The sequence below is a fragment of the Procambarus clarkii genome, chromosome 45 (assembly GCF_040958095.1).
Source record: "Procambarus clarkii isolate CNS0578487 chromosome 45, FALCON_Pclarkii_2.0, whole genome shotgun sequence".
Taxonomy (NCBI): Eukaryota; Metazoa; Arthropoda; class Malacostraca; order Decapoda; family Cambaridae; genus Procambarus; species Procambarus clarkii.
In genome coordinates, this window is record NC_091194.1 from 8315764 (window position 1) to 8331639 (window position 15876).

At 38.3% G+C, this 15876-nt stretch overlaps 1 protein-coding gene across 7 annotated transcripts in view; it reads right to left on the minus strand.

Moving 5' to 3' along the window:
- Positions 1-13066, minus strand: part of LOC123770071 (beta-glucuronidase) — a 27736-nt gene extending 14670 nt beyond the window's left edge. For 3 of the 7 annotated variants that reach the window (XM_045761736.2, XM_045761737.2, XM_069301341.1), the window contains exons 1-10: positions 12976-13066; positions 11834-12055; positions 10594-10682; positions 7077-7170; positions 6674-6849; positions 5367-5509; positions 4350-4558; positions 2338-2481; positions 1055-1227; positions 358-501 (exon numbers count right to left, since the gene is read on the minus strand). In XM_045761736.2, the coding sequence (XP_045617692.2) occupies positions 358-501; positions 1055-1227; positions 2338-2481; positions 4350-4558; positions 5367-5509; positions 6674-6849; positions 7077-7170; positions 10594-10682; positions 11834-12055; positions 12976-12990 (1409 nt within the window). In that variant the 5' untranslated portion in view covers positions 12991-13066. Of the gene's footprint in view, positions 1-357; positions 502-1054; positions 1228-2337; positions 2482-4349; positions 4559-5366; positions 5510-6673; positions 6850-7076; positions 7171-10593; positions 10683-11833; positions 12056-12975 lie in introns of those variants that run through there. The other 4 variants (XM_045761735.2, XM_045761739.2, XM_045761740.2 and 1 more) reach the window with 3 other exon arrangements.
- Positions 13067-15876: the final 2810 nt, after the last annotated feature.

The window sequence follows — 15876 nt, forward strand, 5'->3', positions numbered from 1 at the left end:
GATTCGTACAATCCAAAAATTTTTGCCTACACATTAACCATACAGAAAAAATGTATACAAGTTAAAAATAAATAGAAGAACTAATAGACTGATTACTTTTATCTTGAAGAATACTACAGAACCTAGGAATTTACAGTATGGCCAGAGACTACGATGCCTTCACTCCCCTTCAAGAAGTATTTAAAGTTGGACAAAGTGCTGCTACAGGGGTTAAAATGACCTAATAATAGTTTAAAATGCCATAAGAAGCAATCTCTGTTCCTTTAAATATACTTGTGCCTGCTACATTAAAGCATTAGTAAATTATTACAATAAATACAGTAATGTACAAATTTGAAAATGATTGTATTTGCCAACCTGAAATATTCCTTGGATGCGTTTTGATTTGACTGGGGCTCGTTGCCGACACTCCACATGATGACGCTGGGCCGGTTCTTGTCACGATGCACCATCTCTTGCATTATAGATATGTGCTTATTCATGAGCACTTCACCAAAACCACTATGTAGAAAAAATATTAATTTGTGATAATCAAACTCTTGTTAATACAAAGTCTCAAATGTTTTTCATACCATTAAAATTTGCTAAAATTTGACCCAGATATTATGTACAGATGAACTTTGAGCTGAGCCCTTGGGGTGAGCCAGAGCCTGGATAAACCTAGGATACTGATGACATGACAGACTCTGGTTGACTTTTTCCCCACTGTGACAAGTAAATATTTAGTGTCAGGCAGACAATGGAGTGAATTTTGGTCCACTGCCAAGTGACCACTTGCAATAAGTCAAAAGTACAAAAACAAATCATGGCTGTGCCAAATGTCAACAAGAGCTTGGCACGAAGGCATTGTCCTGGGTAGACCTGGGCCTTGCTCAGTGAGCAGCCAAGGGACTGCTCTGATAGAAAAGCTCAACTCCACAAGTCACACAATATTTTACCAAAGAAATTTAAGTAACCATAGAGAAGATTGAATGAAAAACTATGGAGAGTGGAACGGACAATATATTGGCTAACACCACAGGACATACATAGAGGAAAATGAGATGGGGAGTACCTGAGACCCACAGCTGGACTTTCATCCACAACCATAATGCCTTCCTGATCAGCCATGTCCATAATCTCCTCGGCATAGGGATAGTGAGAAGTACGAAAGCTGTTTGCTCCCAGCCACTTCAACAAACTAAAGTCCTTTACAATGAGTGCATAGTCTACACCCTTCCCTCGAATCTGCAATGGAGTATTTGGGTATACAGTATATAAAAAACTATTTTTAGACATTATCTGTGTGTGTTGTCATATACTGTACTGCCATGATTATCATGCACCCTATCTTGAGGTTATCTTGAGATGATTTCGGGGCTTTTTAGTGTCCCGCGGCCCGGTCCTCGACCAGGCCTCCATCCCCAGGAAGCAGCCCGTGACAGCTGACTAACACCCAGGTACCTATTTTACTGCTAGGTAACAGGGGCATAGGGTGAAAGAAACTCTGTCCACTGGTTCTCGCCGGCGCCCGGGATCGAACCTGGGACCACAGGATCACAAATCCAGGGTGCTGTCCGCTCGGCCGACCGGCTCCTACAGTATGTCCCCTAGATGCTAAACTGCAAATACTTAAGTCTGCCATCTAAGTTCATTTTTCTTTTTTTAAGACCTTGAATTATTTTCTCATCTTGAAAGTTGAACTTTACCTTGAGCATATTCTATATGCAATTTTAAATATTTTAACTACAATAAATTATGACAAAATCTATATTAAATTGGATTACATTTTGTGGGCATGACTGCCAGGGCAGTGCATCATCCCAAATCTGGAACTGCCTATTGTGTGACTGCACAAATTTACACTATTACAATATGTCAAGATGACAAGTGTTGCCTCTATCTTGTTAATACCAACATGTGCTTTATAAAGGGAATTTAACTGCAGTACAAGCTTATTTCATAACTATTGTTTATAAGCACACACAATCACTATTACATGTTCTCTAAATACTGTAATCATAAATATTTATTTCACACTTCCTATAGAAAAAATCCAATAATTACTATAATAAATAATACCCCTCAAAAAGGGGGGAAACTTTTAGAAATGCAGATAGGGTCAGGAATGATGTAATCCACATTTTGGTCTTTGTACCTGGTGTCATTTAAATAGTGGTAGCTTTATCATTATACAGTATCTACCTATTAACTGGCAATTTCAAATAGTTCAACATTGCTTGCAGAGTACTCTCCCACATATATTCAACCTGTCGCAGAACTCTTAAATCCCAAAACAAAAATTGTGATATCCACATAAAAATCCATAGCATTATTCATGGCAATATTCACACTCACATTGGAATCTTCATGTTTCCCACAGCCTCGGAGGTACACCGGTTTGTTGTTGATGGTGAGGGTGGTAGAGTTCCAGCCAACGGTACGAATTCCTACTTTCTGTGGGTACATATCCAAGTTGCCTGCATCATCCGACACTGCCACCTGCAACAAATTAAACCAATACAGTACTGTAATGGCACTATGGTATATATAATGGCTATTATTCAACAATTTTAACTACAACCTCATACATGGAGCAAAAATCTTTATGGAAATCAAGTAACTAATATTTTTTATATGTATATACAAGAGTTTTTAAATTCTTGTAAAGCCACTAGCATGCATAGCATTTCGGGCAGACCCTTAATCCTAATTTTCCCCAGAATACAACCTGCCAAATCATTTAGCAACCAGGTACCCATTCACTGCTGGGTGAACAAAGGCTACAGTTAAGAATTGCCGCCCAGTCAATCCTCCTGGGCCAGGATACGAACTCGGGCCAAAGCACTAACGAAGTGCTTTGCGAGTGCCGGGCGAGTGCTTTACCACTGTGCCACAGAGACTTAAATATAGTTTTAAACATTTAAGGTTTGAAAAGAAAAAGGAAGGAACAGAGAAGTGGCAGCCTTTAATTTGCATGGTGTTGGATGTCGGTTTTGGAGAGATGTTCACTTGCCCCACGTGCGTGCACACAAACATTTGGAGAGGGGGGGGGGGGGGAGGTTATGTTTTATAAAGCTTTAGGATTACATATGTGCAGTATTGCACATGTGTGTGTATGTTTCAGGGGGGAGAGGGAATTATCAGGGAAAAGTGCCAAGCCAATACAACTATTTAACACTTGGAGCCCAACCAACCCCTTGGACAGTTGGGGATTGAACGCAGACTCGCATGAAGCGAGACCGTCACTCTACCGTCCGCCCCAAGTGGTTGGGACATGTTTCAGAGGAGAAAAAGTGTGAAAAGTGGTCACAAGTGTATAATTTCGTGGTAATCATATTGCCTCTCGTTATTTCCTGTATTAGTTTTTTCATTTAGCACTTCAAACCTTTCCTCACAGCTCTTATTTCTGAGCAAGACTTCCACAGTCACTTCCAGGATTTCTACCTTTCTTAGACACCCCATTTTTGTCAGGCTGTCAACCTTCCCCTCCACAGTGAGACGTATCTTTGCAAGTGATCTTGTCTCAATTGAAAAGAGAAAATATTGAAGATAAAGTTCAATTAACCAAAACAAAAACACAGCACCCCCGCCAAATACTAGCTGAAAAGCAAACGAAAGGCAAGTTTTAACTCTTACCGAATGTTGCTTTACTTTCTACATCACTGCTTGATCATAGTACCACCACCACCACCACCAGAGGTTGGTGAACAAAGTCACAGACATTTATTGCTTGACATCCACAGCTATTCCAGTTTGGCTCTACAGAAGTCAATTTAGTTGCAGATTTTTCACCGAGACTTTTGCACCAGCATAAGAGTACCATAGCTTAGTACCACTTTTGCACCAGCATAAGAGTACCATAGCTTAGTACCAAAGTGTTCACTTCACAACAATTGGCATGTAGTTATCATACCTCTGGTTTTGTCTTTCCAAGTCAGTTGGGTTTAGGGGTTACTTTTCCAGATGACAATTGTCAAAGAACATCAGCCACCAATTACCTTCTCTGGTTGTCGGGTAAATTCTTGGCCTAATCTGGCTTCCCTTAAGCTCGGCTACACCCCACTGTAGAGGTAAGGGTGGGGGGGGGGGGGGTTGCATCTAGCTATGGTTTTTGAGAGGTTTCCTCTTGGGTGCTACTAATCCGTGCCTCAGGCCTGTCCCGGGTTTTGTCGTAGGATGTGTGCCTTTTATTCTTCAGGTAATTGTGGATGATGGTAATAGTAGTTACAGATACAGATAATGGCAAGAGGGTCAGTAATGAAAAGAATGTTTAACGTGAATTGTCACCAGAAGATAGCACTAGACAGTAGACCCTTTCAACTAAAGACAAAACACATACAATAAAACCAAGGAGGTAAATAGTTTACCACGAGTGTGTACAAGTATCCTGGGTTGTCAGACATGAGGTAGGGCCACCAGAGACTTGCGTTTGATACCAAAATAGACCCAGCACAACCCATGGCACTTGTAACATGGTTCCCTTCTTGATTGAGCAGCTTTATGGAACAGCCAACACTTTTGGCTTTCTTTGATCTATTCGGATTTGTGGCATACGTTATACTGTAGGTGATGATGCCTGTACAGGGTAAAGGAAAAAATGGCTTACCAGTTTTAAGATTGATATGTTTAATAAACCAACCCACAATGTATATGTAAAGAAAAAAAAAGACAATGTTTGGGTTCATTCTGGTCTTGATAACACTCCGTCATGGACCAAAATGTTGTCATTTGCCTTTTTCATGTGTGTGGGGTCGGTATATTTGTTTTCAGTCAAGTCAATCCTTACATCTGTTTATATCTACCCATTTCTGACTACACTATATTGGTTCAACAAGATAACAAGGTCTAAAAACATGAGGTTTTACAAATCTAAACGTAAATAAAACTTGAAATATGATGATGCAATTAATAATAAAATGACATTTTTTTACTCTACTTTATTTCTCTGTAGAAATAAATGTTAAGCTGTATGCAGTTGGTCATGGCAATATAAAAATCTCACATCAAGCCGCGAGTTCACAAATTTATGAGATATAAAATATATTGACTTCAAATATTAGCTTTACATTAAGATACACCTACAGTACACCATGAACTTGTCTACAGCTACATCTATGTAACTCTAATAACAGGCCTAGCACAAGTTAAATTACTTCTCATTAAGCTGCATACACATCAAAGAATCTTTTAATTGATCAGTTGTATTAATTAACATATGCCATTCTTACTAAATAAGGTGAAAAACATTGATGAAGCAACAGGACAAGACACTAAAAGGCTATTGTTCACCACTCGCAAGAAACACTTGCTTAATAACGTAAACTAAAAAATATCCATATTTTCTTACAGTATTTGGTTAATCCTAATAAATACAATGCACTTACCATCTGTACCATTAATATCTGTGGTCACCGAGATGTCATCAACATACGTCTGTGGTGTTGTGTAAATATAGACGGGACGGTGTAGACCAGCATAGTTTGTGAAGTCGAAGTTGTATGACTGTGTAAAGTATCCCGGAGGATATCTGCGGAATATGGGCAAATTATTCACACACACTTGTACTTTTAAAACGTAACTAGAGTCTAGTGTGGATGAGTTACACTATACATATGTATACAATATAGCACCATTATTCTTAAACTTGGAATGTTTACAAAAAGACAAGTACAGTACTATATTGTATGTGCTGTGCCACTAAGCCCTTCCCTCACCATTACACCAAATATTACCACAATTACTATTTACATTCACATAAATGATTTCACAAATTTTGTAATGTATATAATTACTGTATCAAGTAATAATCTAATATAAATCCATATTAGATATAAAATTCAACAATATTACCAGTAATTTTTTTTACCCAATTGCCAGATCAATGGTTCACAATAATAAAATGGGATTCTGACTGTACTATATTTCTCATTACAAATAAATGTTAAACTGTACACAGTTGGTCAAAGCTATATAAAAATCTCACATGAATCCTGCTAGCTTAGAAATTTCTGAAAGATATAAAACATATTGAATTCAAATATTTGAAGATGCAATAATGTACTACGAGAAAATCTTTGGACTAGGACAGCGGGATTGTACCAGCATCCTGCTTCACCCCAGGATGCTGATACAATCCCTCCATCCTGTTCCACAGAGTTTCTCATACACCTACTGTACAGTATTTACCAAACCATGAACACCTCCATTCCCATTCTGTACATGGAATGTGATAACTAAAAATTGAGTCTACCATTTGTTGTAGTCAGTTCACAACCAAATAGTCCTGGGTTCGATTCCCATGCAGGACAAGACTTTTGTGCACGTGTCTTTGCACCTGATGCATCTGTTCATCTAGCAGTAAATATGTACCCAGGAGTTAGGCAATTGTTGTGGAATGCATCCTGGGAAAGGTCAGCAGTTTGCCTAAGGAAGTTGTGATAAACCTAACAGGATCCCTGTCCAAGACAATGGGAAACAAAGTAATCGAGGCATCGCTGCCCGACTTGTTTATCGTTACTGTACATTCTGTGAGGAGATGGAAACAGATGCAGTTGTATGCTATAGTATCACATTTAATTTTAAACTAACTTTAGTTCACTCACAAAATACTTTCAACATGTGTCAGCTTCTATAAAGGGGCACGTTCACTTTCATTTCACAACCTTTGATCCTTAACTTGAGAACTCTCTACCTTGTTTGATCGGTGTGATATGTAATGCTGCCCTGGGGTATGGTTTCTGGCGTGAGTGTATTGTTGATGGCCACAGTGATGAGGTTCTCCTTCCCATACACCACACCAGAGGTTATCTCTGCCATAATGGGAAGGTGGCCTCCCTCATGTGAGGTCAGAGAAATGCCATTGAGGTACTGAAAATAATAATTCGGCTCATTAATACTTAATATTTTCAAAAATGGAAAATTGCAAGGGTTTATTCTGTTGTGTAAATTTTGAAGTTGAACTTGGTAAGCAAGCAAGCATTTGTCTTGGACATACATTGTGCTCATGTTGTCAAGAACAAAGACAATCTATGGGGGCACTCATATCAGTTTGGCCAATCAATGTAAATCTATAAACAAATGTATAAAATACCTACAACAATTGAATTATAGTGAGCAGATCCAAGACGTAACACAACTCTTAGCTTGTCTGTCTGCCATCTTGTAGGCACGAAGAATTTACGATCATACCTAACAAAAGACAATTTTAACCGTTTCAGAATGCATTTCCAAAGCAAATTAATGTTAAAATGGAAGAATGATAAAAAATTATGCATAAAAAAAAATAAAGGCATATTCCATTATTTTTAAATAAAATACAGTATGAAGTCTAAGCATTAAAAAACTTGCAAGACTGAGGTACAGTAAATGAAATGAATATTAATGACTACAATCAATATTTAAATTCTCACTATCTACATTATCTCTGCTGTGGTACTAGTAGAAATAAGTAGTTAAATTATACATGTACAGTATTGCATTTTTATTTATACAGAATATTCTATTGTGGCCTTCAAGACATCTTAAAGACTAAGCCAACTCCATTCAATTCTTTGAAATGGATAATATTTTTAACACCAAATGATTTGTTGTAAAATTCTTTATTAGCATTTTCCCATGCATTATATGTTTATATTGCCTGTAGTTTATCCGTAGCAGTTTTGCAAAGTTTTCTACTCTGACAGCACGGCCTGAGGCAGGCCTTATTCTGGGATAACCTGACCAGTGAGGCTTGTAGGCCAGAAGCCCACGTAACCAATACAGCTTGGCTATTCAAGTTCGTGTCTAATTACCTTTCAAAAACTAACACCTTTGTTCTGGTAATACTGTAAGAGTATTTTTTGGTGTTCAGGTAGGTCAATTACAGTCTCCGTGGTGTAGTGGTAAGACACTCGCCTGGCGTTCCGCGAGCGCTATGTCATGGGTTCGTATCCTGGCCGGGGAGGATTTACTGGGCGCAATTCCTTAACTGTAGCCTCTGTTTAACGCAACAGTAAAATGTGTACTTGGATGAAAAAACGATTCTTCGCGGCAGGGGATCGTATTCCAGGGACCTGCCCAAAACGCTATGCGTACTAGTGGCTGTACATGAATGTAACAACTCTTGTATATATCTCAAAAAAAAAAAAAAAAAAAAAAAATTCTTGGACCTCTTAATACTCCATTAACTGTGCTTATACATCATCTCTTCTGGTTTATTTGCACTGTGTGTATCTCAGTCCAATCCATATTTTGTGTTAGATTAAGGAAAATTTTAGTTTTATTGATGAAATAATGTGAATTTGAACATGACTAGTTTTCCTAGTGTAAGAAAAGTTCATGAGGGTAGAATGCCAGGAAGTATTTCCATGGAAGAGATTAAGTACATCAGTGTAGAAGCTGACATGTGGGAATGCTGCAGGCATGGATGAGGTACAGTATATGCAGAAATAATAAAATTGAAGAAAAAGAAACTGAATGGGTGTGGAAAATGTCTCGATAGCATAGAAGACAACTGAAATGGGCTGTAACTGTACTGTTATATAAAATAAAGACTGACTTAGTAACAACTATTGAGGCATTAGTTTGCAAAATGTAGTTGGCAAAGAGTGTGGCAGACTAGCAAGTGGAAGAGTACAGAAGATAACTGAGAATTTAATTAATGAACAAATTCCTTTTCATGGAAGAGGTTGTGCAGATATTTGAATTCAAACACAGTAGAGAAGGCATGCGAGAGAGGTTATATGGTGAATACAATTAAGAAGAGTCCATGTGATAAAGTGAATAGAAAGTCATTGGAAAATACTACGTGTGTATGGAATTGGTTGAATGTTACTGAATGTTGGGAAGAGCATTCAGGAAGTTAATGCAGGAAGTTATGGCCATTTATGCAGGAAGTTACGTATAAGTGAGACTTGAGTGTGGTGACCAACTGGTTTAAAATTATTGTAGGAGTACATCACAGTTGTAGTGTGCCCCCACTGTACTGTATATTGCGTATGGATGGGCTCGTAAGAAAGGTCAGGGTAACAATGCTAGTAAAAGTGTGACATTGGTGCATAATGGAAGTAAATGACATACTGTACTGTACATCAAATATAATGTATACAGATAATACACTTCTAGCATATATATATTGATAGGAATATATGCAGATTAGTTGTTTTATTAACATGTGTGAAACAAGACTGCTAAAAGTGAATATGGACAAAAAGTTAAGTGATTAATGATGAAGAGAGAGTTAGGACTTCAGTGTGTGAAATTTTGGTAAACAAAGAAGACTTAGAAGCAGTCAATGAGTTTAAAAACTTGGGCTCTGTAATTGGCAAGAGGATTTTATGTGAATATTGAAGTAGAGTAAATCAAGAAATGAAAGTACTGTAGTGGTTTGGAAAACAAGATAGAGAGGTGGCTACAGGGCTGCATGGAGTAGTAGTGCCTAATTTATTACAGATGCGAGACTGTGGATTGAAAATATTATAATAAGATGTGAAGAATAAAAATCAGTCAATTGTAAGTACGGAGAGTTTATCGAGATGATTTGGTCATATTAAAAAGATTAAATGGAGAATGAATGGATGAAAGTGAATTTTATGTTATGAGGATGAGGAAGGCCAACCTTGTGGTAACCTTGTGGTTACCTTGCGGTGATTCAGAGGATCAATATCCCCGTGGCCTGGTCTCTGACCAGGCCTCCTGGTTAGTGGTTTGGTCAACCAGGTTGTTAGACATGGCTGCTTAAAGAGGACATTGAACATGCATGTTGAGTAAGAAAGTAGTAATCGAGTTTGAACACAGTTCGAGAAGGAGTAAAGAATAATATGAGCTGTTTGGGGTGGAAATGGACTGGGTGGAGTGGGATGGGAGGGTGGACTAGGTGTGCCTGAGGTGGACAGGGGGTGGACAGGGGGTGGACTAGGTGTGCCTGAGGTGGACAGGGGGTGGACTGGGTGTGCCTGAGGTGGACAGGGGGGTGGACTGGGTGTGCCTGAGGTGGACAGGGGGTGGACTGGGTGTGCCTGAGGTGGACAGGGGGTGGACTGGGTGTGCCTGAGGTGGACAGGGGGTGGACTGGGTGTGCCTGAGGTGGACAGGGGGTGGACTGGGTGTGCCTGGTGTATGGGTGGAGTGATTGTGTCTAGGGACTATATGTACTATGCCAGATCAATTCAAGAATGAATATTTGACGATTTTAATATCTTGCCGGAAGCACTTTACACCTTGTAAGCAGTCTAGCAGTGGATATACCACTGAAGTGCGACTGTACTGCTTTTTATATGATGCTGCAGTGTTGTGTGATGTGGCAGAAAAGGCAGATGGGCAGGTGCCTTTTATAGCGTATTTTCATTAGTTTTCCGTCCTTTTTTTTTCCAGCCTGATGCATTTCCCCACCAAACAAAATTAGGAAACTCGGTAGAAACTCAGATGATATAGATTCGGTAGTGATGATGTAGATTAGAGAATTTTGTACAAACATTTCCCATGCACAGATCATGATCTCTCTCTCGTCTCTAATCTAGAGGGTACATTTTGAGTGCTTTGAGGCAGTCTGTACATTTCTTCTTCATTTATAACTTAAAATATATAAAACAAACAGTATTACTGTACTGTCATGGGAAGTTCACATTCACCTACCATGCCCAGCCAATGTGGTCTCGAAGTGCCTTGTCCTGCGTCACATCATTGTAGCTGCTGGGAACAGCCATTGATATCACTGAACCAGTCTATATACAGGAAACAAAAATAGAAATGCTGTTCAAAATGGAAAAAAAAAAGATGTACACACTATTATTCAAATTATGCCATTTGTGTTTTTTGTATAATACTTCACAATGTGAGGAAGGAGGAGGGGAGAAGTACATCTATGTGCCTGGTTAATATTTCAAATAGGCACAAATGACAGCAAATCTTTCCCCCATTCCCTTTTTGCAAAGTGTTATGCAAAAATGGCATAATTATACAAATTTTCTTCATAATAAATTGGCATATGTTTATCCAGAGTAACTATCTACTTCATAGATAGGCTGTGTTGTATATACTGTAGTGTTGATCTCGTGTAAATTTGTTTTTCTGCTTTGGACTGAATACTGCACAATCTCACAATACAGGTACTGCATAATCTCATTCTGGCTGCTGCTCAAAGTCTCTGACAACATATTAGCACCATTGTTGGTGATACATTTAAGAGATGCTTAATATTTGTATACCTGTATATTAATCCATAGGTATTTGTGGCTTCAATATCCTTTCAAAACCAAACCAAAACAATACTCTCTACTGGGCAATTACCTAAGGTAATTGCCCAGAAGTAATTGCATCACTCCACCTTCTAGCTATTTGTACTCAGTTCATTTTAATTAACAAGCCATACACTCTGCAAGATTTTGTTTTTTTAGAATAATCTTGCATAGTGTTGGCCCTATAATTTAATAGTGGGACTTCTCTCATAATGTCTTGCCACTCTGGTGGTGGTTCTCTCACTGTGACCCTTTGCTCTTAGTTGTGTAAATACCCCCTTTTCCAATGTGTGGCACCAGACTCATGTGGGGCAGTGTGTCAATGGCCTTTGCAGGTGCAACTTGTGGGTGGCATCTGTGTTAAATAAATACACTTGGTGTGTAGCAAGTAGGCAGTGGTGTACATGTGATAAGTCAAGCTGATAAGGGAAGAGAGACCATTGAGGAACTTCTTTACACAACTATGGGAGATAACATTTATATTGGCATGATTGTGTATGCATTACCGCTCGGTATTTTCATATTTGAGTCAAGTGTGAAATATACATCATTACAGAACTTTGCACATCACTCATTAAAGATACTATAGTAAAATCTTATATAACCAACCAAGACATAAGCATACTGTTTAAACACACCTTGCTGAGGGGCTGGGCATACCACTCCTCTCGGAAACCTTTATCTGGGTCCTGCAGTGGTGAAAGCCTGAAGTTCCACAACCCATCTAGGGAACGCACTTCCCGACTCGCAGATTCCCGAGGATAGAGGCCTCCCCATGTATTGTCCTTTGACTGAACTCCCAACACCAGAAACACTAGGCCTAGGGTTATGGCAGTCAATGTCCCCATTGTGATGTCAATCTGGAAAACCAAATTATTAAAGAAAATCTTGCAAAAAATTTATTGAAATGTTTGGTCAATTTGAAATACACTTCTGTATACATGTATTTTCTGAGAAATGCTCACGAGTTAAACCTTTTCTAGAGCTACATTACTTAAAACACTGTTATAAAAGCTTCCAGGACCCAATACAAAATCAAGATTTCCTGCCCGAAACGCTGCGCGTACTAGTGGCTTTACAAGACTGTAATTACCATATTATGTGTCCTCACATTCCCAATGTACCTTCTTGTATATGCATAAATAAATAAATAAATAAGATCTCGTGACAAAATGTGGATATTAATAAGTTGACTGTAACAAGCAAGCCAAACTACACAAGTTTGTCAAAGTAGGTAAAATAATTACAAATCAGAGTAAATACCCAAGTAAAATAAATCAAAGCCAAAGAAACCGGGTAAAATAAAAAAAAACAAGCAAGTATAATGGTGTGCCGGTACTGTATCATACCGGTCATGTGAGCACAATCTTGCCCTTGCGAGGCTAGGGGGCAGGAAATGTGGACATTCCATGAACTTTATTTTTCCAAACAGGATATGCATAGTGTATAAATATACACACACCATACTGTGTATGCACTCGTACTACCACTACACTTCACTGTGAATAGTGATCTTATAAAATATATTAAAACGAATACAAAAATTAATATAGTTAATACTGAATTATATGCGGCATTACCATAGCAACTGATATTTATCCAATACAACTCTTGTAACAATTAACAAGAAATATAACTTTATTAATACCAATTTATACGGTTGGTATAAATGTTATACTAATATAATATATTATATCAATATAATATATAAGCAATAAGGTTAATTTCCAGATTTAAATGTGACTTAAAACTCCCGAATAACTCCTTTGAGATTACTCACAGACGCCCCTCTCATCGCCTCGTCCCGGTGTTCTTTGTTTATATTGCGTTGCTGTACGACACTTTTTCCGGCTTCTTACTCGACTGAGATTTTGTCGTACATTTGCCTGATGCTTAGCAAATTTAGCTCTGCATGTCGTATTTATTGATATTTTTAACTTTTTTTTGTTTTATTTTTGTCTATAGTATTCATAAATTTCTGAACTACTGCCTTGCTTTGTTACAATATCAAGGTAAAATGTGTCATCAGTAATATATTAGTTTTTGGTTTGTTTATCATCACAAATGTAGTTTTATCTATTTGCACAGCACCAGCTATGAAGTTACACATATATATGTTTAAATCTACGATTAAAACGCTAAACCTTCTTAAAGTACGCACAAATAGTTAGAAAAAGTCTATATTCTCGTGTTGCTGAGCCGGGATGAAGAAGGGAGGTATCATATGCCTGGGAAATCCAAGGAGATTGCAGGGGGCGTTGCCCTTTGATCCAGTATAATATTGACAAATAATATGCAAATAGTAATGTTCTATTCTCTATATAAATATATACATTGGGTGTGTGACAGGAGTTTTAAATTGGCAGAACAGTACTGTACAATGTTAATACTTAAAACATATATACCACTGAAATCACCATTGTCAATTTATATTGTAGTTATTTCTTGATATAAAATCTTGCTACACTGTACCTTTTCATCTTGATGTTAGATTAAGGACCTGTCCGAAACGCTATTCGTGTTAGTGGCTTTGCAAGAATGTACAAATACCAATCTTATGTAATCTCACCAACCCATTGTACCTTGTGAATAAATTATTAGTAACTGAAATTTTCTTGTGAAAGTTCTTATTATAAACGTGTAGCAACACCTTAGAAACAAATACTGTATGTCGAAGCTTTTTATAATGAATTTTAGGGTATGTTAAACATGTGTTCATTTACTCTGCACCCCATACCCTTCCCGTGGACGCTAATGGAAAAAGTTACAGGAGAGCCGGGTTCAGGGGCTCGGGAACTGAACTCCACAACTCATTTAGTTAAGTTAGTTTGATAAACTTGTTGCAATATCAGTAATCATTTATAGCATAGCTAGCTGGGCACCCGGCGGTTCCCGGGTCGATGCGGTATAAAGATCTTTTTTTTTTTTTTTTGAGATATATACAAGAGTTGTTACATTCATGTACAGCCACTAGTACGCGTAGCGTTTCGGGCAAGTCCTTAATCCTATGGTCCCTGGAATACGATCCCCTGCCGCGAAGAATCGTTTTTTCATCCAAGTACACATTTTACTGTTGCGTTAAACAGAGGCTACAGTTAAGGAATTGCGCCCAGTAAATCCTCCCCGGCCAGGATACGAACCCATGACATAGCGCTCGCGGAACGCCAGGCGAGTGTCTTACCACTACACCACGGAGACTGTCTTTCCCACACCCTCCCTCCCCAGCACGTATTCTCTCCCCGTCTACACCCAAAAACAGGGTTGCCCGATCCAAATTGCTGAAAGTAGCGAGCTGAAGTAGCGAATTTGTAATAAGAGTAGCCCAATTTTTTGTTTAGTGACTGATACGGGTTTCAAAGTAATATATTTTGATATATAGAGTACACTACACGATGTTAATTGTTTTATTAATATTATTTCTGCACACACACACACATATATAATATATATATATATATATATATATATATATATATATATATATATATATATATATATATATATATATATATATATATATAGATATATATATATATATATATATATATATATATATATATATATATATATATATATATATATATATATATAATGTCGTACCTAGTAGCCAGAACGCACTTCTCAGCCTACTATGCAAGGCCCGATTTGCCTAATAAGCCAAGATTTCATGAATTGTTTTTCGACTACCTAACCTATCTTTTTCAGCTACCTAACCCAACCTAACCTATAAAGATAGGTTAGGTTAACCTATGGCCTAGAGTTGTTACATTCTTGTACAGCCACTAGTACGCGTAGCGTTTCGGGCAGGTCCCTGGAATACGATCCCCGCCGCGAAGAATCGTTGTTACAACCAAGTACACATTTTACTGTTGAGTTAAACAGAGGCCATAGTTAAGGATTTGCGCCCAGTAAATCCTCCCCGACCAGGATACGAGCCTATGACAAAGCGCTCGCGGAACGCCAGGCTAGTTAGTGTCTTACCACTACACCACGGAGATTCGTCGGCGGATTTATTTTTATTTTTTTTTATTTATATATAAAAAAGAGTTTTTAAATTCTTGTAAAGCCACTAGCACGTATAGCGTTTCGGGAAGGTCCTTAATCCTAATTTTTTTCCCGGAATACGACCCGCCAAATCGTTTAACAATCTATTATCTGCTGGGTGAACAGTTAAGGATTGGCGCTCCGTGGCGTAGTGGAATTTTGAATTTTGAAACCTGACTGACATAGCTCAACCCAACCTAACGTAACAAAATCAAACCAATCTAATTCAACCGAGCCCAATGCAGCCTAACCTTAATAACATAACCTAATACAGCCTAGCATAACAGTACATCCGGATTTAAAACAGAAAATGAGTTTAGCCGAATTGTCTCGTGTCCGCGTGTAACCAGAATCCGACCAGTTGTGTACCTATACTGGCCTAGCAAACAAACACCTGCAGACAAGGAGTCTCAATAACGTGGCTGAAATATGTTGCCCAAACCACACACTAGAAAGTGAAGGGACGACAACGTTTCGGTCCGTTCTGGACCATTCTCAAGGGAATGGAGCCCTGTGGCTCTCAACCGTCCCTGGTATGAAAGTCGACTTAGTTCGGGAAAGATTTTAGTCGCCCGGTGTTGAACTTTCTCCAAAGCAGATATGTCTTTATAATAATCAAGTGGAAGTACACCAGAGA